The 26366-nt window shown below is 42.4% G+C and overlaps 1 protein-coding gene across 1 annotated transcript in view; it reads left to right on the plus strand.

Moving 5' to 3' along the window:
* METTL24 (methyltransferase like 24) overlaps positions 1–26366 on the plus strand; it is a 47524-nt gene that overhangs the window by 1226 nt on the left and 19932 nt on the right. The window contains exons 3-5 of the mRNA XM_041414859.1: positions 13–64; positions 19553–19651; positions 23740–23879. Of these exons, the coding sequence (XP_041270793.1) occupies positions 13–64; positions 19553–19651; positions 23740–23879 (291 nt within the window). The remainder of the gene's footprint in view (positions 1–12; positions 65–19552; positions 19652–23739; positions 23880–26366) is intronic.

Genomic DNA, 26366 nt, shown 5'->3' on the forward strand with positions numbered 1-26366 from the left:
CCGGCGGGGCAGCGCCGCGCCCGCCTGCTGCGCCCCGCAGCCCCCGGGCGGCCGCCGCAGGAAGGTAGGGCGGGCTCGGGGGGAGGCGACAGGCGAGCCCGGCTCCCTGCGAGGGGCTGAGGGCGAGCGGCGCCCGGGGCAGAGATGGGGTTGGTACCTGAGAAGAGGCGGCCGGGAGGGCGGTGGTGAAGCGAGGTGGTGTGGTGAGATGTCGACTTCTTGGGAAGTGGTCAAGCGACTTTTTGAGCGGTGCTGCTCAGCTGCAGGGAAGCGGGAGTGTGCTGGAGTCGGGCTGGACAAGGTGGGAGCTCGGCCTGAGAAGGCGACAGTGACCCCGAGTCAGGGTGGGCTCCGCAGGCTGACCATCCCCAACAGGATCAAACTTGAGCAAAGACCGCGGCCCTTGGCGTTCTTGGCATCCGAGTGCCATTGAATTCGTAGAAGGCCATCAAGAAATTGTTCTGAGACCTGGTCTGCCTGAGAATTTTGAGTTAGTGGACGAGCTGGTAAATGAACCTATGACAAGGTTCCTCGGTGGCAATGGCTGTAAAGCCTTTTGGGAGAGTGAGGACAGTGGTTAGGATCTGGAGTTCAGCAAGAGCAAGGAGTGCCTGTGCTACCCCCACCCCCAGGCAGCTGCGTGTGTGGCCAGTACCGGGATGCTGCCTTCTTCAATGATCTCCGTGTCGTCCTTGGTTTTTGCAGATTCCACACTCTCAGGAACTGCTTGGAGATTCAGATCATTATTTAGTGGAGTTCTCTTTGCAGTCTTTCAGAGGGAGAAGAGCCAGCTTTGAGGGCAGCGAAGAAATGGTTTATGTACTTTGGGGTCCTGCTGTCAGGGTGCAGTAGAGATGGTCTGTGCAGAGATGTGCAGGTTCTTAAAGAAGCTGGAATGATCTTGAGGAGGAGCACATGGGATTTTGCTAGAGATGAGTCCGCCTTTATGGTCAAAGTAAATAACTATTTCTGATCTTTGCCCCAACAAGAATAAACCAGTCTTTTGTGGAATGGCTAAAGCTTGTCCTTACTGCCTCAATGAAAAGACTACCTGCTAACATCCAAACCACCACCTGACCAGTGGTCTCTCACAGGTCATGCATGTGGTCTCAACTGCAAATCTGCTTTCTTTTCTTTGCCTGTTCAACCCCAGTAATTATTTTTTTATTTCATGAGGAGATGGACAATGAACTCATATATAGACTGACTTCTAGGTTTGGCTCATTTTCTGTGGGAAACTGTGATGTAAAAAATAAACAGCTACTTTCTGCTTCTGGTTTCCTGAAAGGTTTAGAAGAAATTATATAATCCTTCACCACGCTTCCTTGACCACTGGCAGTGGTATGTGAGGACAACATTGCCACATGTTTGTTCAGAATAATAACTATGTGGTGTTCCTTTGTGCCATGGTATTGATACCACTTTGAGGTACCTAGGTCTTGCAGTGTCAGTTTTTGTGACTTTTGTTGTTGATGCTCTGTTACTCAGCATTATCCTAAAGCGCAGCTTTTATGTGATTCTAATAATGGAAGAATTTCAGCATTTATGGAGGAAAAAGCCTGTAATCCTGTGGATTCAGAGAGTTTCTTGAAAGTATGCTAAGAGTGGCATCAAAAAACAAGAGGCAAAAGTAAAACACATCCTAATTTAGTTAATGGTTTTTGAGGAAATCCTAGTAGGGAAGTAGAGGAGAGGATGCTCATTTTACCTGAGAATTGGCAGCACCTTACAGTGTTGGAGAGCTCGAGGCTCTGGAAAGCCCAAGTGTGTTTTGGTGCACCTCCAGGTGAAGTGTGTGAAAGAAACATCACTGCTGTGGTTTGTGGTGTTGGGCATGTTGCTGCTGAAGTCTAATTTGAAGCCCTCAATAGTTAAGTCAAGGGAAAAATATTAGTATATATAATAGAGGGTGGAGTTGTTGCCAGGTTAAGTTTGAGACCATCAAGTGACTTCTGTGTTCAGCTATTTGACTTGAACTTGTTGCTTTAGGCTAAGAAAAATCCACTTAAAGACAGGGTTTGGGGGATAGAAGAATTGAACTTTGGAATGAAGTTGTTAAATAAAAATATAGAGGAAAAACAATGGTAAAATAAAGTGGAAGTAAGTGGTCTGTGCTCTGACATCTTTTCATTAGAAGAATCACAACAGCTAAAAAAATTAATGGGTGATTTATAATTTTTTTTTTTAATCAGGAAACATGGTATTTCACATCAGACTATTGTATGACAAGATGGGGGCATTTACCAAAAAAGGCTGCTTAAGTTGATGGTCCATGGCTTCTACCAGCAGCTCTGGAGAAAGGTCAGGGTGCAACAGCTGCCAGCGTGCTGTACCACTGAGTGTAAATGCTGCCTGGAGGAGAGGGACAGGCTCCATGCACAGACCTGTGCTACATCGGGTTAGGATTGCTTTTTGCTGTGCCTTTTATGTCTTTTCAGTGTCTTCTGTCTGTCCATAGATTATTATTAGTCCATTCTTAAAGTCTGCAGAGGTTTTCAGGTACAGGAATTTTTTCTCTCCTGCTGTTTATGGGGATGGTGTTGGACTATGTTGGGATGTGTGAGCCAGCAGGATGGCAGCAAGGAAAAATCAGTGAGGCCAGACTTTGCTCTGTTTTCCTAGTGCCTCTAGGTTATAGCTCTGCTCACACTTACATCACTGAATTAAAACAGAAGACTGATGAACAGAGTGTTTCCATAGATGAAGTTGAATATCCTACTTTGTGGCTGTTTAAAAAAAATAAATTGCAAAAACACACTTGGAAATTATTTGGTGCCTGCTTTGAATCACTTTAAATTTCCTGAGCAGGGCTGTGTTATTTATTTCCCAAGCACAACTGCAGTCATCAACCAACACCACCAAAAGGGGGAAAAAAAAGACACAGGAGAGGAAAGATGGAGACTTGTTCATAAATGGTCCCTAAGTCTGCAGGAAACTGCCTGTGCTTTTCCTGACCACTGGTGAGGCTCTGTCAGCAGAGGCCATGGCTCTGCAGCAGTGGGAGGTTTGACCACCAAGGTTCCAAGCATCTGTTTGTGCCTTAAGATAAAAGGTAAAAGATAAAATTTAAGATACATAAAAAATGTTAACTGAAAGGGGTAGGGAATAAAGTAATTTAGCTATGTGGCATGTCTGGGAGCTGCTGGAGCTGCCTGTTGTGGTGCTTAAGGGAGCTGTGCTGCTCCCAGCTATTTTGCTCCCAGCTGAGCCTACCAAAGAGCAGATGCTGCTGCTCTTGCTGACAAATAACAAGCAAGATTTGGCATTGATAGCATATGATGGTCATCTGAAGAATCAGAAGAGTTTTGTTGTGCTGCAAGAGTAAAGCAAATGAAAGTTCGTAGTCCCACTTAAATTTGGTGGAAGTTCATAATCCCACTTTAAACTGCATTGTTGCTAATAAAATTATGTTTTTAAACTGTGATTCTGAGATCTGGTTGTGTTAAGCACTGACCTGGTAACATATGCAGCAGGTAAAAACTCCAGCTACCTGGAAACACACAGATTCTGCCAGGTGTACCTGCTCCTGCAATAGATATTAGCAGCGTGTGCACACACAGAGCGACGTGGAGGACATGTGATGTGTGTTTTAAAAGGTTATTCCAGGGTGCCATGGCAAAAGAAAAAAAAAATATTGCATTTGGAATTTGAAGTAATAGCAAATTCCTGTCACAATAATTGTAATAACAAGGTTATGTTGGCTCTTGTGCACTGAATTTGGGACGAGCCCTCTTCAAGAGTCTGGTTGAGAAAAGCTGGAATTCCTTGCCTTCTGGGCAGATTTATTTCCATGAAGGTGAAGAGTGTGGTATGCTGCCAAACTTAACCTGATATTATTTTGGATGCTCTTTCATGTCATCTCTAGGAATATAAAAGTATTTCTCTTCAGTAATTAAAAGCAAAGAATAAGATTTTTGCTGCTGGGCCCATGTATACTTTGCCTGGGATTATAATGTAATTTGAAACATGATGTATTATTGCCTAAAACCAAAAACTCTTTTGAGATTTTTTTTTTAGGTGTTCCTTTCATTTGTATACATTTGTCTTTTGGTTCACTGTAAATGCAGACTAATTATATTTTGCTGTTTCTTGTTGGATTGAAAGTTGTGGTTTTCTTTAAATAGGAACTATTTCTAAGAAGTTACTGCTCCTCTGCAGTGATGACTGATAACAGTTTCATCTTTAATTGTCTGCAAATTATTTTGGAGCGATATCTTTGAAATTACATGGAATAACACATGTTTGGCACTTAGTAATACAGCAGGCTCATAAAAACCTCATTTGATTTAGTGTTACATTATTGCTAAGATTTTACTTAAATTTACATTTGGGTTTTAACTTTAGAATGACAATGCCATTTACATTGGTGTGAGTGATGTGTAGGGCTTATGCCAAGAGTCCTTTTTAATTCTTCTAGAAATTTGGTTTAAAAAATGTATTGGACGTTTCCATTGCCTAACTGTATGCATAGTGTTTTCAAGCCGGCTTCACATCTTTAAAAGTACAGTAAGTTTTGGGTACTGCTTTTATAGGAAGTTACTCTGACTCTTCATGAGGAATAGCCAAAATTCTTGGAGAAAACTTGGTTATTCTGAAGTTAAATTGATCCGTCTGTCTTTCTGAAGTTAAATTTATCCATCTGTCTTTCCACATCCCATGGTGTAATAGCTTGTCTGTTTTGGATTGGGATTTAACTTTTATAAGTTTATTAATTCTGTGTGCCTGGAGCAACGATTTGACATTACAGCAGAGTTTGACACGGCAGGGCTTTGGGAGCCGTGCAGGGAGTCCCACCAGGCTGCGTCTGCAGAAGGGGATTTGCCCTGGCTGAGCCAAACCAAAGGAGCCACTGGGGTTAAAATGGCCTCTTGGATCTCCAAAGATCATTCCAGCCTCTCCACCTGTGTCCCAGCGTGATGACCTTCACGGAGTGCAGTGCTGTTCCCCAAGTGCTGTGTCGAGGAGTGAATAACGTGCTGGCTTTGATGGATGGGAGTGGCACGTGGGATGATGCTGCAGAGGAGTGCAGAGCTGAAGAGCTGGATATTGCTTATTCCTTGGAGTGTGCTACTTCTGGGCGTCTTCTTTAATAACTGGTAGACAAACTGAAAAGGGTTTTGTTCAGAGGAAAAAGGAGTTAAGAGGTGCAGGAAGGCAAGCCTGCAGGGAAAGCCCTGAAGTACTGGTACTTGTTTTGAATAGGGAAAAGTAGGTTTTGAGGGAATGTGCCAAGACTTCAAACTTAAAAAAATAATTTTTTTGAAGGACACAATGACTGATTGTTCCCTAGGTCCACTGGAAGTAGGACAGGAAGTAATGGGCTTCATTTTCAGGCAAGATATTAGGAAAATCTTTTAACTCTGCAGCTGGTAAGGAATGGAAAGACTCCTTAGAAAAATGTGAACTGTGGGTATCCACACAGAGAAGGTCTAGGAATGTTTTCCATTATGCTTCAGGTCAACCTCCTGATGTCCCTCTGGCTACATTTACCTGCTCTGCAATTAGGAAAGCAATCTGGCAGATACAATGTGATTAGCCAAATTGGAATTTAGCCTGAACAATGATCTAACATCAGTGGAATAAAAGGAGGTAATGGGGTCTTTTAAGACTATTATAAGCAATCTTTGCCCTGACTTAATACCTCACTAGAGAGACCAGCCCCCACCATAATTGTTCTGTGTGATGACTTAGTGGACCCCAGAGGAAGGGACACTAATTGACAACTTTTTTTTCCCTCCAGCACTTGGAGGTCTCTTAGCAAATATAAACCAACCCAAAGTTGCTTATCTGGTAAGATCAACACAATATAGGAGCTTGTGGCTTCAATCTGTTAGTACCTGGGGAACAGCCTTTGTTTGTTTTTGCTCAAAATACTCAGCCTAATAGCACAGACTGAGCGAGGTTATTGTCTTTGGAAGAAAAGAATAAACTTTTATTGAAAGCAGTTTTCATCAGCTGATAACCAAATCTGGGGAGCATCAGCCAGCTCTGCCCATAAACAAGGGCAGCTGAGGTAGCAGAAAGTACCCAAACAAGGAACTCTTCTCCAAGTAGTCAAACAAGGGCAATACTGGGCTTTTATTGTATTCTAACTGCAGATGAAATGTGTTTATAGTATACCATAAAGAGGAAATGGTAATGTTTTTTCTGACAATGATGTCACTTGCAAGCTTGTGAGGTAAATGATTACTAAGAATAACCTTGATTCTTACACATTTTTTATTACCTGAAATAGTTCTTTCTTCATGAATTTTTGAGAAGCAGATGGAGAATGTTATTCTTCAGAAAGTCATTACAGTGTTATGAGACTTTATATCCAATAGCATAGATTTCTTTCAAATCTTTCAAATACCACCTTAAGGCTTTGTTTTGGCATATAAAGACAAGAGAAGTTTTTCTAGGTAGCTGTGGCACAGAAGAAAATATATCTAGGTGTTTAAACCTTCTCTTCTAAGGGGCCCAAGGAGTGAGGTGGTAATTTATTCTGCAGATGCCTTGCTCTGTGAGGCCATTACAATTGTGCCATCATTTCCTTCCACCCAGAGACATAGTTCACAGGCCTTGTTTAAAATGTGAATCCTTTAGAACTGCTGTAGCAGATCAGAAAAAGAAGCATTCCTGTTTGCTGTGTTCAGCTCAAACTGTTTCATGGGACTGCTCTGGGGACCAAGTGACCTGAACTGCCCAGTAGCAGTGGCCTGGTTAGTGCCAAAAATGATCTTTTGTCACATTTCATGTTTTGAAATAAGAAGTGAGGATAGTTTTGAGGAGACACAGATTTCCTTGCTCAACAGCTCTCAAGGTGGCCAATCTTTCTACATTCTTTTCTAAAATTTCCTTCTGTGGAGACAGAAGAACCCAGAAAGAGAGATTTGGACAGGTAAAAATTCTGCTGGATAGCCCTAGGGGTTTTACTTTACATCTCCAACATCTCTTTACATCTCTTTATCTGCCTTCTTACAAGACAAGTGCTTAAGTTCATTGCTAGTAAGGTTTTCATCCCAGTTAGTTCAGTCAGTTCACATCAACATTTACTCAGCCAGCCAGGCTGTTAAGAGAGACGTGTCTGCTCGGGGCTGCATGGTGGGTGCCAGCATGCCAGGTATCTCTCATGCCACTTTCAGGGAGCTGTGGCCACAGTTCAGACCAAGGTGCAGCTGGGGGATCTTTGCTGTGAGCAAAACTCCAGCAGCCCCTGACAAGGGGTGCAGCACTGAAATCCTGCAGTGAAGAACAAAACGCTCTCCCAGGTGCCTTGCAGACTCGTGCAGACAGCGTGGTGAGTGCATCATCACTTCCTACAAAGCAGATGTAGAATTTGGAGACTTGGGAAGCATCAGGGAGGGACCTTTGCTCAAGCAGTCTGGTTTGGTTGTGGTAGATCAGGCTGTGCTGCAGCCTGGCAGTGATGGCTGCCACTTGTGGCACAGATTAGGTAAAAGATTTGACAGGTAAGTGAGAAAGTTTGTGTGAACCACCACTAATCTTTGATGGCATCTGCAACACAGCCCACTCTTATCACTTGTTCTAATATTAGAGCTGAATTTGTCTTGGACGGCTGCTCAGTGCTCCAGAGCTGTGTGCAGTGGATGTGAGTCACTTAATCAACTTGAGTGTTTTTGTAGCTAGAAGATATGCACCAAGATACTTTTGTGCATGATTAAATGTTGTCCAGAGCCCTCCCATGTTTGTAAGTCTAAGATCAAATGACCTGTAGTTCAGTGGAACAACTAAAGGAGGGAAAAACCGGTGTGAGTCAATTTTTCTTTCGGTTGTGATATTTAGCATATGTATCATGCAACCTGTATGCATACATTCACCCTAATGCTGTTTTTTTAGTGTTTTTGCCTACATAAGTGACAGAGGGATGCGCTGCCCTATTTTGAGTCTCTCAGGGTAATAGAAACCATGTGCACAAATGGCCTGATGCCTAGGGTAACAGATGAAAGCCATGATTTTGAACTTGCTCTCGTGGCAACAACTGGGTCAATTTCAGCAGGAGATGGCGGAAATGTTCCCAGATGTTTATGCTAAGTGGAAGGGCTTGGATTTTCAGTGACGTGTGGTTTTCCCCTCTGATCTTCTCTTCCATCTTCAGTAGTGGTGCTTTTGAACGTGCCATCAAGCTGAGGTGCCCCAGGAAAGGCTCTGGCAAATGCTCATGAACTGCACTGCCAGAGAATGGGTGGATGGGGTCATTGCTGACCCCCTGAAAAGCACAAGTCCTGGGTGTGGTTCTGGGGGAACACCTCGGTGATTATTTTGCTCTCCTATTGATTTTTTTACAACATTTAAAAGCTTGTAATTTATGTCCATCCTGACACATGTATAAGTAAAATAAAAAATCCTTTCCTTGTGTCTGTGTAATGATAAATGTAGTAGTTACAGCAGCTGTTAGAAGACAGAAATCTTGCTTCTCACTAAAGTCTTCCCCATTTGCTTTGCAGACTGGAACAAAATAGCTTTGCAGAGTTCTTCAAAAGTCAGAACAGAATTGTTGTGACTTTGTAAATCCCAAATCTGGGGTACTTGTGAGAAACATCATTCCTGCCACCTCTCTCCATCATGCAATGGGGGCTTCTCTTGTCTCGGCAATGTAGGACCAGGAGGACTATGCAGTGGCTTTTGGAGTCTCTTGGGACTGTCAGGTCAAGCCAACTGCTTCAGATTTTGTATGGAGAATCTCTGGGTTTATGTGCTTGTGGAAGAGTGAGCTAACCACAGCTCATTTAACAAGTGACCCACTGAAGTTTACTTTGGGTTCCACTTTCTGATAGGTTTCAGATGCAGCTTCAGGTGCAGTGCTGTAAGTTCTTCTGGAAAAGACAGAATTCTGGGTTCTTTCCAGGACTGACCTTGTGGCTTCTGCCAACTGAAGGAATTGAAACCTCTGCCCTTCTTGGCCTGTGGAAGACAAATCTGTGGGCCTTGAGAGCTTAGCAAGGAAACACCTACAAGATCCTGACAGGCAACTTGTCTCTCTTAGGGATATTGCTAAAATACATTCTTGCTGTTAGTTTTGATGAGGTAGGGTCACTTTTTGAGTGTCTGTGGCACGCTGGTCTGCTGGCCGAAATTACTGCAGAGAAGCAAATATCAGTGATGCACCAGGGGCTGGACCTGGCTGGGAAAGCTGTGCATTTGAAAATGATAGAACCAGCAGACATTAACATCACAGAATTGCTGTTGCTGCTTTGTCCTCCCCCTCTTGGCCTCATCCATCCCCAGCCCTCTTCCTCATTCCTCTCCTAGCAGCTAGCTAAGTCAAATAATCAACTGGGAGCTTCAAAGTCAGTGCCCTTTTTTTAGTATCCTCTTTCATATTTTACAAAGAGACACTGTTTGAAATGTTAGGGGGAACAGATGGTAATGTCTATTGATATGGCATGTAATGTTAGAAAATATCTGCCACTTAGAAGCCTAAAAATGATAGGAATCAGTTACAAATCTTTCCTGCTCCCTGCAGAGTGGATGACAGTAGTGGAGGAGGGAGATTTATCCAATAGGTAAACACCACAGGGTAGGAGCTGTCTGAAAAACCCCAAAATTTTTAATACTGGTGCCCTGTCTCTTTTTGGGCTTTCCTCATGGTTGTTCTGCAGCACTGAGACTTTCAAAGAAGTGAACTTTGTTTCATCTTGAATAGGGCAAAGCAACAACATTGTGTTCCTTTTCCCTCCCTCTTTTGAGAAAATTAAACAAGAAGCAATTATGTGTCAATTGGTTGCTGCTGAGTTGATGTGTTTTTTCTTCATTAGCTGTCTTGATTAATGGTTTGATCTTGCAATTATTATTCATTATGAAATCCGTGGGAATTCTGGGTGCACCATGAGTTCAGGGTCAAACCATGTAGTTTTTCGGTACTTCATCTGTATAATGCTCAGAATTAGTGATAAAACAGAAAAAACATTGGAAAATATCCTTAATTAAAGAGGATGGTACATGTTTCCCAAACCCATCCTTCATGGGATTATGATGCTTGGTTCTATACTTGTCTTGAACAAAAAATATTTCTAATATTTGTGTGCTTTGAAATGAGCTAGATTTTCTTCTCTATAGACTGGAAAATAAATGTATCATTTTGTACTTAAAATCCTAACAATTTGTAAGCTAGCTGTTGTTCTCTTTCTAGACAGAGGGAAGACTTGCCCAACACAGTTTTGTTTTATTTGGAAGACTTTTACATAGCTCTAGACCAAGGGCACTAATCCATAGCCATATTAAAAAAAGAAAGGGAATGTTTAGAGCTAGAATACATTTCATTCTGTGGAACTCCATTTTCTACTGCTTTTATTAAATAAGGAGTTAAGGAAGAAAAAAAGTGGAGTTTGGCTTCTTGAGTCTTCCCTGGCTATCCAGTAAAACCCAGTTCAACCAAGTGAGCTGATGGTGGGTTGAAGGAACAGTACCCTTGGTACCTGTTGTAAATACAGTCTGTCTTGCCTTAGGGTTTTACACTCTGAAATCCAAATACCTGTAGAAATTACTCAGCCTTTTGGCTTACCCATGGATAAGAGTTGATATTTACTTGCTTTATGAGATTATAGACGTATAGTGACAAATACTGTCCTCTCCTGCTCCCTGGGCACAGAGGGTTGTCCTGGTACTTACCCAGGAGGGGAAGGTGAAGAGGAAGGGCGTTTCTGACGCTTAGTATCTCCCTTTAGTCTAGAAGATGTGGTGGACCATTTCTGTTAGACATTTGCATTCCACTTGGATGAGAGAGAAGGCTGCACAAGTGTGAAATGCTCTTATTTTGTGTGAAAGCATTGGTTTTGCTCTAAAGCACCTTCTTTTCCCCCAGTTCTTAGCCTCAGGCAGAGGCTCTGAAGTCAGAGAATAGGCTGCCAGACGCATCCCTATGTGTAAATCACAGATAGAGTGCTGGAACTTGCACAAAATAAACTCAGCTTATCTGGCTAGCTGAGTATTTACTGATGAATTCTGGTTTTTGTATTCTATGGTTTAAATTTTGCAATGAAGTCAACCTAGAGGAAAATAGCTTTTTTCCTTTCTTGTATGGATTGTGACATCTCCATATTTCTCAGCCAGTGCGCTTCAACTAAAGCAGTTATGAATACACGGTCTTGCCTCTGCTTAGAAGAAACTGAATTTGACAAGCAGTGACCGGTGGTTGCTGTATCTGTTTCTTGCTGTTATACTTAAGTGTTGGCAAAGGCATTCGGGCACTGGAAGGAATTCAGCTGATTGAGCTGCTTAAGCAGTTTTGGGAATTTACTTCCATAAATTTCAATCTGTTTTGGCTCCTGGTTTTATCTCCATTAGATATATTATCGTGCTGTCAGCCTCTGGGTAGCTCAGGAATGCTGCTGTCTGATTTATTTATTTTATTTTAGAACCATAGCAAAGAAATTTCACTTGGCTATTTTCAAAGCTGTATGTCTCCTAGAGTAAAATCAATCTCTCTTTTAATAAATGTGCATTTCTCCCATATGTTGCTGGGATTTCCAGTGGCAGAGCTGTTAGTCTCTGGTGACCTTTGAATGTCTGAGGAGAGGTTCCTCAGTGCAGCATTGCCCTTTCCTACCCCTGCAGCCCCCAGATCCTTTGGCTGCAGTGGATTTATTTCCCAGAGGTAGTGAGGAATGGTTGTTATGCTGTGTAAATGATGAATTAGATGCAATGCTTTCTGAATTCATAAGTACCTACAAATTAATATTTTGGCAAGTCTTCTGAAACCCTGCTTCCTGTCATTCCCAAACCTGCACTCAGGGTGATGGTGAATTTACAGGGGTGTCCACGTGGCTGAAGGAAACCTGGCAAGTGAGTTCCCAATACCCTTTCCTGGGGAATTCAGGATTACTCTTTGAATTAATTGGAGCATAAGTCACCTAAATTCTTCTACAGATCTGGCTTCCTTGTGTTAATTTTGGAAGCTGCTCTTTATTTCACCAAATCCATTTCTTGATTCTTAAAGTGATGTAAATTCTGTCACTTGAAGTCAATGGCGAGCATCCTTTTTTTTCCTTTGCATGCTTTTCTTTTGAGATCGTTATTTAGGGGAAAAGGCAAACCTGAAAGTAGAGTTGGAGAGAGGCTGAGTGTGGGCTTTTTGTGTGAAACACAGAATCTCCCAGGGCATCGAAACTGTTGGTGTTTTGCATGGAGGTCTCTAGTGCAGCTCGCCTGCAGGTGAGGGCAGCAGTTCCCCCCAGAGAGTAATTGGCATGGATGTGGCTCGATTTCACACCTTCAGATGGGATATGAGAAGCAAAAGGAGCAGAAAATAAACATCAATATTAACAAAAGGAAAGCAGAGGTGAAATGCTTGGTGATTGCTGCCTTTTCAAGGGTTGTTATGTATTCATGTTCAGATTGATTTGCTCTACAAGAGTAAAAACTCTTGGTTTCAATTACCACGCAGTGAGTCAAAGCTTTTCTAATGAGAATTGAAGTCAGAAAATAGTTTTTTTCATTTCAATGTAAAACTTTTATTTTTTTCCCTTTTCCCTGCTCAGTCAAGAGTTTTACTTACTGGTGCAAACTGCAGCCTCATGAAGCAAGTGCTGATAAACTGCTTTTAACTGGAGCCCTCTGGGTGATGTTTGGAGCTTCCTAAGTTGACTCCTGCAATCACATCCTGCTCCCAGGCAGACAAATGTGTGCTGCACTGCAGAGACTTGGAAAAGATGATGCACAGAGAGTGAGGAGCTAGGGGAGACTTAAGTGCATCCTAGACATTCCCTTTTCCACAAAATTAAACACACATGTCCAGACATAGAATTCTCCATGTGCAGATCATGTTGGAAACCCATTTAAATTTAAGACACACACTCATTAATGCAGAAAGCACTCTTATCATGGGACTGCTTTCCATAGGCAGGATTTACTTTCCTGAGCAGCCTTCCTGCATGGGAAAGCCGGACTGCATGTGTGACACATTGCTGGCTTATCTCGGCACAAAGCTATTGTTCCTCAGCCTATTGTTCCAACATCAGATCTTTGGATAAGATCATGGAGTGGATCCTCCTGGAAGACACGCTAAAACACTCTGAGGACAGGGAATTGTTTAGGCACAGCCAACATGGAAAGATATTGATTTGATGGATAGACTGGTGGATGGATAAGGAGGTGGTTGTAGTCAGTGGTTCAATGTCTAAATGACAAACCAGTAACGAGTGGTGCCCATCAGTGTCTGTACTGGGGGCAATGCTGTTTATTTTGGGCAACCTGACGTAGTGGAATGTGTTGGAATATTTAAAGGCCCTTTCCAACCCAGACCATTCTGTGGTTCTGTAACACACTGCAGATCTTTCAGCTCTGGAGTTTGCCTGTGGGAGGAACTCCCTTTGTGGCCGGCTCGTTGCACTGCACCAGTGTGGTGCCTGCAGAGGACAGAGCAATCTGGAGGTGACTGGGTATGGAGAAGGCTGTGTGCATGTGTGCAGTGGTGTCAGAGATGTCTCTGCCTTAGATAAACTCAGAAAAGTAGAAATATGGAGAATAGAAAGATTTCCTGTATTAATTTATTTTTTTTTTCAGTTCATCATGGACTTTGTGCAATGTGTGGAAGTTTCACTGTTGGAGTAGAAATTCTCAGTTTAGGTGGCTGCAGGACTAGATGTCAGCTGCTTTTCCCTGTGATTCCCTCAATGCCTGATGCCTCAGAGGGAACCCACTGCTTTTCTCTCAATACAGGCACACACATGCAGAGGAAGATTAGCAAGTTTTGCACTATGGTTTCTTAAGAGAAAAACTCATGTTTAAGAAAGCCAAACTGCAGAGAAAAAAAAGAAAATAACAGTAATATGAAAGAGAAAAGAAAGAAACAGTTCAGACACGTAGGGATGGAATATCTATAAAACCAGTTGTGTTCGAAATTAATTCACTCAGAGCTTTAAATATGAGTCAGTCACTTTGTAAGCCTGTGTTTTAAATTACAGCTGACTGAGCCTGTGTGTGTCCCTGCTGCTCCAACATTAACAATGTGAGGTAGCAGGTTTTTAGGAGTGTGTGTCCTGTGAGCCCTGGTGGTGCTGGTTACATTTAGCTAAAGGGGGCTGTATGAATTGACCTTTCTCAAGGAGGTCTGTGCCAGGGCTGAAGGCATACTTGTTCTTTCCTACTGATACCTCCGCTTTTGGGTGGAGTTTTTTTACTTGTGCCACTTACTGCTGCCCCAAACATAAAACGTTTGGAATTACTCAACCCTGCTGAAGAATAAAGTGCAGCTAGATGTTGCTTTAGGCTCACAGTTAAAGAACAGGCTCAGCCCTCTAAAATGCATGTTTTTCTGCAGCATGGGGTGTGTGAATGTCTGGTCTGGGGTTTCTCTTCTGTGATGTTGAGGGTCCGTGGTGTAAGTGTTTCTGAGCCCATCCTTCAGGATTCCTTTGCAGGTCATGGAGAGACATGGACTTTTCCAATGCTTGACTCACATATTTTATATGTCTATTTTCTAGTGAGATGAATCATTCCCTTTAAGATCCTGTCTGCCTCATCTGTCCTGTCAAATAACTTAGCTCCCCAGCCCACCGTGGGAGCTTCCTTGACGGCTGTCTGCATGCACAAGTGTTTCTATCCCCCTGGCTCTCCCTGGGAGTCACCCAGCTAATTGCCACTGAAACTAAATGTGGGATTCTCTGCTGCTGGAGCTGCGCTGTCAGCAAGAGGAGCCATGTTCCAGGTTTGGCTGCCTCCACCCTCAGCAGCCCTCCCACTCCCTTCGCAGGCTTCGCGCTGGTGGCGTGTCCCTCGTGGGGCGTTGGCGTGTCCTGCAAAGCCAGGGCTTGCGTGGGCTGCAGCACGCAGCTTTCGCTATTCAGGGTACTTCTGAACTGAGGGGAAAACCCCAAACGGTGAGACCACAGCAAACTAATGTGCTTAAGGCCACAGGTACTTGAGTGGGACCACAAATAAAACTATGTCCAAGCTCTGTAAATCGTATCTGGGGGCAATCTGTTCTCACAAGGGCAAGCTTTCACGGAATGCAATCTAATAAATTTGCCATGTAGATGTCTGAAGTTTTGCAGCCTGAATCTGAATCCCGTGCATTGCCTTTCAAACTGATAAAACTCCTGCAAAATTTCACCCATGGGCAGGTTCTGTTCTGCTGAAATACTCAGGCAGAATAATTGAAGATGTGTGCGTCATTTGTTTCTATGGCTGGCAAATATTTATGGTTCTTGATGGAATTTATTGCCACGATAGATTTCCACTCACATTTGGTCCTGCCGCAGATGTAAAAAATTAAATTGTTGCATGATTTAATCAGAGGATTTACTTAAGGCATCTGTGTATATATTGACAAGTCTTTTGTTTCGTCTTTGTAAACAACAGACTGCTTGGCAGGGCAATGGGATACCCCATTTTTGTTTACAAAAATGGCTAATATGTTTCTGTATTTTAATTGGCTGCTAAAAAGGAAGGAGATTAAAACGGGGGGAAACAGCTACTGAGTTTAAAAGGATGGAAATATGAAAAATTTACTAATTCCCTCTCAAATGTAAGCAGAAGGGAAGGAAGGGGTTGGGCTTTTTGAACTAGTGCATTAAAACTAGGATTCGTCTGGAAAGAATTTAATGATTTGTGTGTAAGTTTAGGCTGGAAAAGCCAAACATTTGGCAGACCTACAATTTTAGACCTGCTGGTTTGTGAGCCCTTTGCACATTTTGATTTAAATTTTATATTATAATTTCAGATTTTTAAGACAGATTTTAAATGACAATCCTTTAAAAGTATATCTCATATATACTACAGATTATTAAGGGATTATCAAACGACTATCACAGATGGCCATGAGGGAAAAAAAATCTAGGAGAAAGTGGTCTCCAGAGAGAAGTCTCTGCAGATTACTGTCAGATTGTTCTGAAGGAAACATCAGTCCTTATCCTTAAGTGTGAAGTACCTGGAAGAAAAATCAGACCTTCAAACTCATCCCAGTTTTCTTAACAAAGCAATGGCATTGCTTTAAGATTTTCTTTTCTCTGTAGTTATCTCACGTGGTGAAAATTTAGACACCATTCTGAATGACAGTTTCTGGATATCCATTACCCTTCAGGAGCAGCTGAATTCAGTGTCTGACAGTGCTTGTGATAAAGTCTTACTGAAGATTGATTTTTCTTACAATGCTAATTTCAATTATGTGTCTATAAGTGAAGCTATATACAGAGGGATATTTTAAGATATTCAGTATGATTTTTTTAAGTGGCATTGTAACTTTCTAAGTACTGTTATATCTTTATATTGTGGAATATGGATATGTTGGTGTTTGGGAAACACAGTCATGGTATCTAGCTGGATGAATCCTTACCCTAGGGAGAGAGCACAGCCATGGTGATAGGCAAAAATGCAGATTGTCTGCGCCCATTTTCTGGCTCCTCCTGGGCAGCCTTTGGGGAGATCTCTCTGAATTTCATATCCAGAGCTGTATAATCTGGGCTGTAATAACTCTTCTGCTCTTCTTGCTGTAAAGCCCTCTGTGAAAGGAGCTGATGCTCAGCCTGTTTGTTCAGCAGCCACAGGCACCTGGTCTCAGTCATTCTAGAGATTTCCACCATACAGGTGAGAAAACCCAAATCATGATGCCCCACTCACGTTCTCTCTGAGTAAGCAAAATTGCAAAGTCAAGAAAGGGGAAGACTCCTCAAATAAGGATCATTTTTTATTACATAAACCTGATTTTCACAAAGCATCTGTAGATTTTATTTGAGAAGGCTTACATGGGAACACTATGAACTGAGCTGGAAATTACCTGGAAAACTGTAAACAAAGGCTACGAATGTACCTATGGAACAGCTCCATCAGGAGGATATTTTGTATTCCTGAATGTAGCCAAAACTCATTGTTAACATTTGTGAGTTACCCTCTGGGGTGGGGGGGCTGTGCGCCCGGTCCCAGAGATGCACTGGATTTTCACCCCCATCCATTGTCTGTGAATGTTATTGTAAGGCAGCTGTTGAGGCACCCTGTGGGGGTGTCAGGAGGTGTTAGGAACAGGGCTCTCCTGTGGGTTCGTTAGTGAATGGAAATAGGCTGCTGCTTCCCAAGGAGCCGTGGACCGAGTGTGAAGTTGAGAAACTATTCAAAAGCATTGCTGTCAACCTGGAGCCTCAGCTCTGATCTCTGTCACAAAAGTAGCATTTATGTATTGCTCCTAAATTTAAAGAACTATACAAAAGCTTGATGTCTTTCTGATTTGGTTTTTTTTCCTTCCTCCCCCTCCCCCCCTGATTTTTTAGTGAAACTTCATTAGTAAGTCACTGGGGTTTTTATTTCATTTCCATGTGTTTATCAATAGTTTGGAGTCAGTGGGAAGGCAGTTTACTGTCTTTAAGATTTTAAGAACCCGAGTGTAAGCTGCAGTGGCTCTTGGACATTGCTCTCTGCTGAAAAAGAATCTCATTCATGTGCTTCATTATAGAGAATCTTTTTCTTCCCTGTCAGCTCTGTGCAGAAGGAATTCTTGCTGAATAGTCCACAATGGTCACCCTGCAATTCCTCTACTTAATGAGCTACTTCAGCTACTTCTCACACAAATAGATTTCAGAATAACTGGGCACAGTTGTCTAGGTATCTGGATGGTTGGTGTTTTTGGTTTTGGATTTTTTTTTGTTTTGTTTTGTTTTGGTTTTTTTTGTGGGTTTTTTTGTTTGGTTTGGTGGGGTCTTTTTGTGTGCTTGATTTTTTATTGTTTGGATTTTTTTCTTTTTTTTTCCCTCTGAAAACAATTGTCAGTCTTCATTTTCATTTCAGCTTTCAAGCCTGTTGAAACAGCAGCATTCCTGTCATTGCAAACGTTATTCAGCCGTGTGAACTGTGACTCATTCTGAAAGATTACACGAATTTCCCTCCCTGGTGTGCACCTATCCTGCTGTTTGCTGTTTGCAGGCTGCCTGCTGCAAGCAGAGGTCAGGGGGACATGCAGCTGCAGAGCTGGCTTGCTAGCTTGCTTCCAGGTTCACGCTGTGCAGAGTATAGGAGTCCAAGTTTGCTGCAGGCAGGAAGTTTCAGGGTGAGAAATGCTACTTTTGTCTGCTTCTGGGAGAGAAAAAAAAAAATCTCAATATCCTTTTCAGCATGTCTTTACAGTAAAAAAAAGCAAAAACAAAACCTTCCCCCAAAAAACCCAAACAATCCAAAACCCAGAACAAATCTGAAAAATAACCCCTAAAGGGACAACAAACCTCATACAGACCTCCTGGCTCATATTCACTGTGGACTATGTTTACTTAGGCTGCAAAAATATCAATTCATGATACCAGCTCAAGGCAAACGCCATCTGTTCTGGTGGTCCTCTTTAATAATCTTTTCTAATTTTACCTTCTCTTTCCTGCATTCCTCTCTGGCATCAGAGGATCCCTGCTGTCACTGTGCTGGCTCTTCTGCTGGTGCCACAGACCAGTCCTGTCTGGGGGCTCAGTGCCCCACCTCACCGGTCTGCCTCCATCCTCTCCAGCTAATTGCTCTCTCCTACATGTTTTCCAGGACTTCGTCTGAAATACAGTCCTGTGGGAATCCCGAGTGGGGTTTCTCATTGTATTTTATTGAGCCTTTGAGGGAGAAACCCCATCCTGTCCATTATGGAAGCTCAGTTAATTGAGGATGATTAAAGGGAAGCTTGATAGTACCTGCCCAAGCGTAGAAGTGAATTGTGGTGCCTGAAGATGAAAGGCCACGAGGAATCAATCTTGATTTAGTACAGCTTAACACCGTGCTTGTATTTTTATCTACTTGAGGGCAAGAGATGACAAGTCTAAACCTCCCAGCATGACAGCGGGCAGAATTTGGAGAAGGAGGTGCAGGTGGGAGCATAGAGCTCTGTTGCTCTGCAAGCACGTGTCTGAAAGGCCTTTTCTGTCCTGCTCTGTCTACGTGGGAAGTGTTTCTGAAAAAGCTGACAGGATCCCCGATGTTCAGAGCTGAGGAAGCACAGAAAGCACCCACCAAAGCTACTTCCTTGGGGCTATGTAAATGAGGAGTGGTAGGGCTACAGGCAGCCACGCTTTTATTTTTTCAGGGAAACAAAGAATTCTGGTATATCTGTCAGGCAAGCGTGGGAGAGGAAGAGGGCTTTTCTCAAAGCCCACAAAGAGCTTGTTTTTTCAATAAAATCTAGATCTTAAAAAAGAAAACAGGTTGCTTGCAGGGATTTCCTTTGGTGATTAGTGTTTGCAATCCAAGTTCTTCTTTCAGTGGACATTCATACCTGGCAGATATTAAGTTAAAATGATATCACTGTTTCCAGATGTTTTGATGTAGGATTTGGTTATTTAGATCTTGGTCTTCTTCACACATTTCTCACAGCTTACTTGAGTGTCCTAGAATAATTGGGTTAACACATGTATGCTGGATGAGGAGCACTTTCTTTTTTAATTTCCTGCATCTGCTTTCAAAGCTGATCATTTTGAATCGCACTTAGATGCTTTTTCACTGTAGTTGAAACCCTGCTTTGTTCTGAAATGTTTTTCATGTGTAGACAAGCCCCCAGGAAACGGCTTTAGTTTGAAATTAAATCTCCTTAGTTTATTAGCCCATGTAATTTATGCTTGCATTGCCTTTAAGGTGTTTTTTGTTTTGCTTTGTTTTACAGACTGTAAGATGGCACATTGAACTACAACCATGGGCAAGTCCAACTCCTTCCCTCAACTATGAGGCCTCAAGGTTCCTCAAGTACATTAGCACTTCTCAGGTAGGTTTTTAGTTTCAGTCTCCATTTAGAAAACACTTTGCCTGGTGCAGATTGTTCCCTCATATCTAAGGAATTAACCTCACGCCAAACCTTTTTGAAACTGATTTATTTCTGAAGTTGCTTAACCTAGCACTGATGGTCAGCATGAATATAAAGGTCAAAACACAGGTTTGAAAGACTGCATTATTTCCATGTTATTTGTTTCCAAATGGGTTTGTGTCCTGACAGGAGTATGGTATGACTGAAATTCTAGATGTGATGTTGCTCTCTCTCTCTCCCCTCTCTCCCTCTCAGATGGAAAAATACAGAGCACTGTGTATCAAGAGAGTGTATTCAACCTCTCCACCTCTCAATGATAGTATGATAAGCAGGCTCATTTTACTTCAAAAGGAGGCAGTTGAGGTTCCCAGTAAAATGAGAACATGGCATCAGACCCTAACTTGGACAAGCTGTTTCAATGATACCAATAAAATATTGATATTTTCAGGACAAAAACAACAGCCATGGAAATTGGTGGGTGTATGTGCTTTTTAAAATATGGCATTTCCAAATCCAGATTGTGCTGATGGATACTTCCAGCCTTCAGCATACATGGAAATTCATGGGCCATCACGTCTTAACAGAGACATCACTTATGCACAACTGCATCTGTGTGTGCATTCCCTGTAAGAAAAAAATGGAAAAGGTGCTGGATGCTCACAATTCCAACAGAGCAGCTGCTTTTGGTACCCAGGTCTGTCAGCAATTGACCCTTGAATACAGAGCTGACAGCATCATTACGTACTCTGAAGAACAGCAAAAAGCCCCAGGTGCCAACATCTCTGAAGTGTCATTCACATATGAAATTCTTTGTAAATTCAGTGCTTTTGAGGCTGAGATAATTTGAAACACCTCTAAAAAAGAGCAGGGTGTTCATGTATTCTCCAGCTTATGGGTACCCTTGGCTAAATTCTCAATAAAATGGCATCTCTGCTGCCACTCATGCCAGCACTGAGAGGGCAGGAGGCAAGATGATGCTTGTGGGACAGCAAGAGATGTGTGTAGAACTGCTTGCTTTGTCGTACAGAAGTTTAGACTGTGGCAGATGTATTAAGTTTGAAAACATCCTTCATCTCAGCGACTTAATAAACAGTGGCAGATGCTGCTAAACTCCACTAGTTGGGTCAAAGCCTACAAGGACATCAATTAACAGAGAGTTTATTGCTTTTGACACACTCAGTGAGAAGTTTCATTCCCACAGTAACTGACCCTGGTTGGGGGAATAAGCATAAGTGAAAACAAAAAAATGGGAGGAATCCGTGTTTCTGACCTGGCAGATGTTACAGGATGAGTAACTGATGGGATAACACCTTGACTGGTATGAGCACTTCTGAAAATGGCATCCTGCTTATGTAGGTAAGCATGGGATGTCATTTTCCTTGTTTGCTGAGCAAGTGTCTACTAATTACTGTGCCAAAGTTCAGCCCCATGCCATTAGTGTAGAATAGCTCAAACTGCTGGAGCAGGAAGGTGCCATGTCAGCAGGGTCAAGTGTGGCCAGAAAAAGCATTTTCAGTGCTGGTATTTCATGATCAGGAGAAGCATCTTTCTTGTTCTGTTGTTTGTATTATAGAAGTGAGGAGAAGCCCAGACGAGGATGTGAGCGCAGTGCATCAGTAAATCATACAACAGACTGATGATGGTGCTAAAGGCAGGTTCAGGGTTTGATTTTGGTTTGGGTTTTAAAAAAATTCAGTTGTTACTTGTGTGTGTTTGTGGGTTTTTTTTGGGGGCATCTTTCTTGTTCAGGGTTTGATTTTTGTTTGGGTTTTAAAAAAAATTAGTTGTTGCTTGTGTGTGTGGTTTTTTTTTTTTTTTTTTTTGGGGGGGGGGAGTTTGTGGTTTTTTTAAGGGGAGTTTTTTTTGGGTTTGTTTTTTTTTTTTTTTTTTTTAATATACAAAAGTCTATTCAGTAGCAAGGGCGTTATTTTGGTTTGGGTTTTAAAAAAATTCAGTTGTTACTTGTGTGTGTTTGTGGGTTTTTTTTGGGGAGGGGGGGAGTTTGTGTTTTTTTTTAAGGGGAGGGTTTTTTTTTTTTGTTTTTTTTTTTTTTTTTAATATAGCAAGAGCTATTCAGTAGCAAGAGCTGTTAAAATTGCTTCAAATTCTCACTGTTGTAATTGCTCATAATGCCATGAGTCAATTAAGTGGCAGCATTGCAGAATCTTAGTTTTCTGTAGAGAGTACATTATTCTTCTGTGTCTTAAATTAGTGCTTGTTATTGCAGTGCCATTTATTCCTTGATTGTTATGTGACTGAAGGGAAATGGGTAGTGGGGTGCAGTGCAAATCTTTGCTTAAAACTTTGTGAATCCTGGGAACAGCATGAAGAGATGCTGTATTTGCTTTTAGGAATTTTCTATGAGCCAAGCAGGAGCAGGGAGGTGGTGATGCAGTGTGCAGCTCTTTGAATGTAAAGCTCCAGGTAATGATCTTTCAGAGCATACACTTCTTGAAGAATGAGAATTTTATTTACTTATTGTAAGGTATGTGGTGGAGAGTGCCTGCCACACTAAAGGCTGGGTTCCAGGTTTTGCTCTCACCTCTGTGTAAAATTGCTCCATTTCTGTGGTTCCAGGTAGGATCAGAGATGTGCTTTTTAGTTTGGCTAAGACTGAGAACTGAGCCTCTGCAATCTGCTGTAGAAGAAGGAAAGGAGCAAGATGAGAACACTCTGTTCAGGGCTGATATTTAACCTGGTTTTGTCCTTTCTACCATTTTAGTTGTTGCCTTTCTGACAGTGCCAGCTTCCATTCCTGCAGCCAGGGCTGGTACTGGACCCAAAGAACAACTTTTCATCACGATGGACCGGCTGGGTTCCTGCAGCTCTTCTCAGTCTTTGCTTTCTTATCTGCGTGGTAGCAACCTGTGCCCTGCAACCCCTGACTGATGGCTGGGCTGTGTGGTTTGAGAAGCCCTTCAAGAACAAACTGTGGATGCTGATGCTGGTGCAGAGCAGTGCAGCCTTTCCTGGGCAGGAGCAGCCACAGCTTTGGTGCTTCCTTCTGCTTCCCCTTGCCTCCTTGCCACTGCTATGGTGAGAGCCATGGTGAATTGTACCAGCTCTCCATTGACTGCTGCGCTCTGGCTCGTGTGTTCTGCAAAGGGTGCAGCACTCTCTAGCTCTGTGAATGCCTTTTCCAGAGTGGTTTTGGAGGAAGAAGGTGGAGTGGAATGTGGTGGCCTGGGGGTGAAGTTCTGGCCTGAGCTGCTGGGTGGACAGGCAGATCTGGTGCTGCAGGCAGGGCTCCTCTGTAGGGTGTCACTCACAGAGCCATGGCTTTGCTGGCTCAGTGTCTGTGGGTCTGGCTGTTCCAGGCTGCTGTTCAGCTGCTGGCAAAGCTGACTTCACCCCTCAGTGATTTTTGACACGTCCAGGTTTCTGATGAAACCAGTGCATTTTCAGTCTTTGCTTTCTTGGTCTGTGCAAGGGCTTTGACTTACGGTGTTCCTCCCTGCAGGGTCTCTATCTCTTCTTTTGCAGGGCTTTTATTCTGGCTTTAGTCTCTAGATGTCCAAGCCAGCTCAGCAGAGATGCTATGATTCCTCTGTTTAGTTACACACTTGCTTAAATCCCATTGTTGTTGGAGGTTGGGGTAAAGATTAAATCCCTTCTGGAGCTGAGATCCAGAATGCTCTGGGTAAGGTACACATTGCAGAGGCACTGCAACTTTGTAATTACAGTCTTGATTTCAACATTATTCAGGATGCAGACTCCACTCCAAGGTTTGAAAAGAAAAAATTTAAACATTTGAATGCTGAAACATCTTTTCCTCATGGAAAAAAAAGAATTTGGGTGTAGTACTAATGCTTAATTATTTGCTTTTCAAACTGCATTTCTCTCTGGGGAATTATGTAAGCCTTAAATTTCACCAAGCGGAACATACAAACAAGGAAAAAAAATCATCAAGTCTTTGTAGCTGTGTATCAGATTGACAACAAGACTTAAACCAATGAACATTTTTCTTTTTTCCATTTCTCCCCCAGAAGGCAAATTAAAAACAAGTTAAAAGTCCCTTCTTAAAATCAAATATCCTTTGATTTCAACAGATTTCATGTGAACACATGAACCTGAACAGCTTGAAAGGGTACTCCAAAACCACAAAAAAGCCCTGGTCAGTCTGTCTTGATGAGAGGTTTAGCCTCATCCACCGAATCAGAAGCAAGAAATGCCGTCTCTATTCACTTGGGTAAGTGCTCTCTTTAAAAGAAAGGAAATTGTTTCATGGTAAGTAGCTTCAAAAAGCCCTATAAATACAACACAGGCTGCAGCAATGTTGTCTTCTAAAATACAAACTTTGATCAGGTGTGTTTTTCATGTGTTGATGTGCTTCTGTAAACTTTCTTTTTAGGGAAAAATCCTTTCTCCATGAGGGTCTTTATTTTCCTTTGCCTTTCTAATATTTTTAGGAAAACAAATTGCTAGCTGGCGAGTTGTGAGTGGTAGCTCATGTAGAGGAAGGTGGAAATCAAAGGGGTAAGCTGAGAAGCCTACAGCATCTGCCTTGAGAAGAGGTGACTTGCATAACTGACAGGGATTTCAGCAGCATTGCTTACAAACCTTCATTTACCAGCTCAGGGACAAAACAGTACATTTCCATATGAGAGTATGTTTGCTGGACACCTCAGGGGTGACATGTGCCAAAGGGATAGTGACAAAGGCAGCTGTGCCTTTACTTTGAAATGTTTCCAGTGTTTATGATGTTTACAGCCCTTGAGAGTGAAGTTTTCACTCTTCTCAGAAGAAGTGCTTTTACGGGTAGCAAATCCACACGTGCAGCCTGTTTCCCTGCTGGTAAAACATCCTGTTGTCCCGGAGGATGAGAGGTCTGTCCTCACAGTGCATCAGGCCATCAGCACACAGATGCATTAGGAGAACAGTCACTGGGATCTGAGGCTCATTTCACACAGATCACCACATAGAGCTGCCTAATAAAACTCTACTTGCTGTCCTGAAAGGCAGCTTTAGGTTAGAGGCATATTGAAAGGCTTCATCTCCCTTGAACCAGTGCAGTTTATTCCTGTGATATTTTGCTGCTGTGGATTTACAAATGGTGGATAGCAAGGAACTGTGCTGGCGTGGCATTTCTCATGGCAGGTAACACCTGCAGTGAGCATGGAGGGGGGGCAGGGTGCCCTCTGGTCAAAGGGAGTGGTTTTGGTTAATTTGGGTGGGTTCATACTTTGACTGAGTGTATTTGAGCTGTAAAGAACCCAGATCCTCTGAGAGGGAGGTGCTTTCAGGTTTTGTTCAGCAGCACTGCTCTGTGGCAGAACAAGAGCATTCCCCTTAGAGACAAATCACATATACAGAGAGACTTCTCTTGACTACTGTTACTTCTTATTTTCTGAGTGTTCTTTGTAATATATTTCAAATTATATTTACCTGGCTTTAATGCAAGATAGAGGTTTACATGATTTTTTTTCCTTCTCAGCTTTTCATGTTCCTATAAAACTTAGGAAAGATGCAGTGTTACCCCATGCTCAGTTCCAGACTTTACTGTCTGACTGTAGTACTGAGTTATTGCCTGAGGGCCCTTCTAGTGGTCAGTAGGGAGAGGCAAGCACATTCAGGTGGAAAATCAGCTAAGTTAAATAGCATTCTAGAGGTAGGTACAGCTTTCCTTTGATTATAGTGGAAGTCTGATATAAGGTGGCTGCTGATTTTGGATGTCTTGTCAAAGTACTCAAAGTTCAGTGGAATTAACATAGACCTTGTCCTTCAAGCTGCATGATCATTAATATTAGACCTGAGCTCCTCTGTTGATGTCCATTTTCCATGTTGTTAAGGATCAAATGTGGATTGAGAATGGTATTTTTGTTGAATTGTCCAGTAGGCATTATGCAGAGTTGATTTAATCTGTGCTAGGAGGTGCAGATTAGGCACAAAGCTGACCAGCACTGAGATATTTTTCTAACGGTTTTGAACAAGACTGATCTAGTGTGTCCATACCAGTGCTTTATATGTGGTGCTGTTCTGTGTATGGGCCAGGGACCATGAGTGCCAGATTTTCTGTTGTGATGGAACACTAGGGTTTAGCAGGGATTGAAATGGATATCAACTCTCCCATCAATCAATCATCAGATACACACGTGCAGTAAGTAACCAACCAGGATGCCTCACACAAAACACCTGGAAAATTAAAGGGAAATACTTGAGGTTATGGAGAAGCAGTCTAAAACCCATCAGTTTACTTCTGCAAACTTTGGAGCTTGTTGCTGCATAATTCTTCCCCTCAGACTCACTTCCTTTAGTTTATGACAGACAGAAAAGTAATTTTGTTCTAAGGCAAAAATCCACTTTAAACGTTTTTGTTATCTCATACGTTTCATAAAGAGCAAATGGGGAGCAGCTGCTTCTAATGAAGAGCATTCACTGCAGAGAAAATGGATGGAGGACAAATGTGAAAGTTCAGTGGGAGTGTTACCAGGAATCCTGAATTAAATCCATATATCATTAAAACTGGAATAAAATGTGCTGCTTAAGCTTTGCCTTCTTGAATGCCATAGAAGAAGTTACTTGTGAATGGGAGCGAGCAGCGTCTGGAACATCTGGGGATCTTTTTAGATTAGTATTTGTTGCTTCCACTACTGGGAGGCAGCAATGTTTCTGCTTGGGGGATAGGATTTCCCAGTGTGATACATAATTGCAATATGCATTAGTGAGCTCTAGTTAT

The sequence above is a fragment of the Onychostruthus taczanowskii genome, unplaced genomic scaffold, assembly GCF_017590055.1.
Source record: "Onychostruthus taczanowskii isolate IOZ18803 unplaced genomic scaffold, ASM1759005v1 scaffold48, whole genome shotgun sequence".
Lineage (NCBI taxonomy): Eukaryota > Metazoa > Chordata > Aves > Passeriformes > Passeridae > Onychostruthus > Onychostruthus taczanowskii.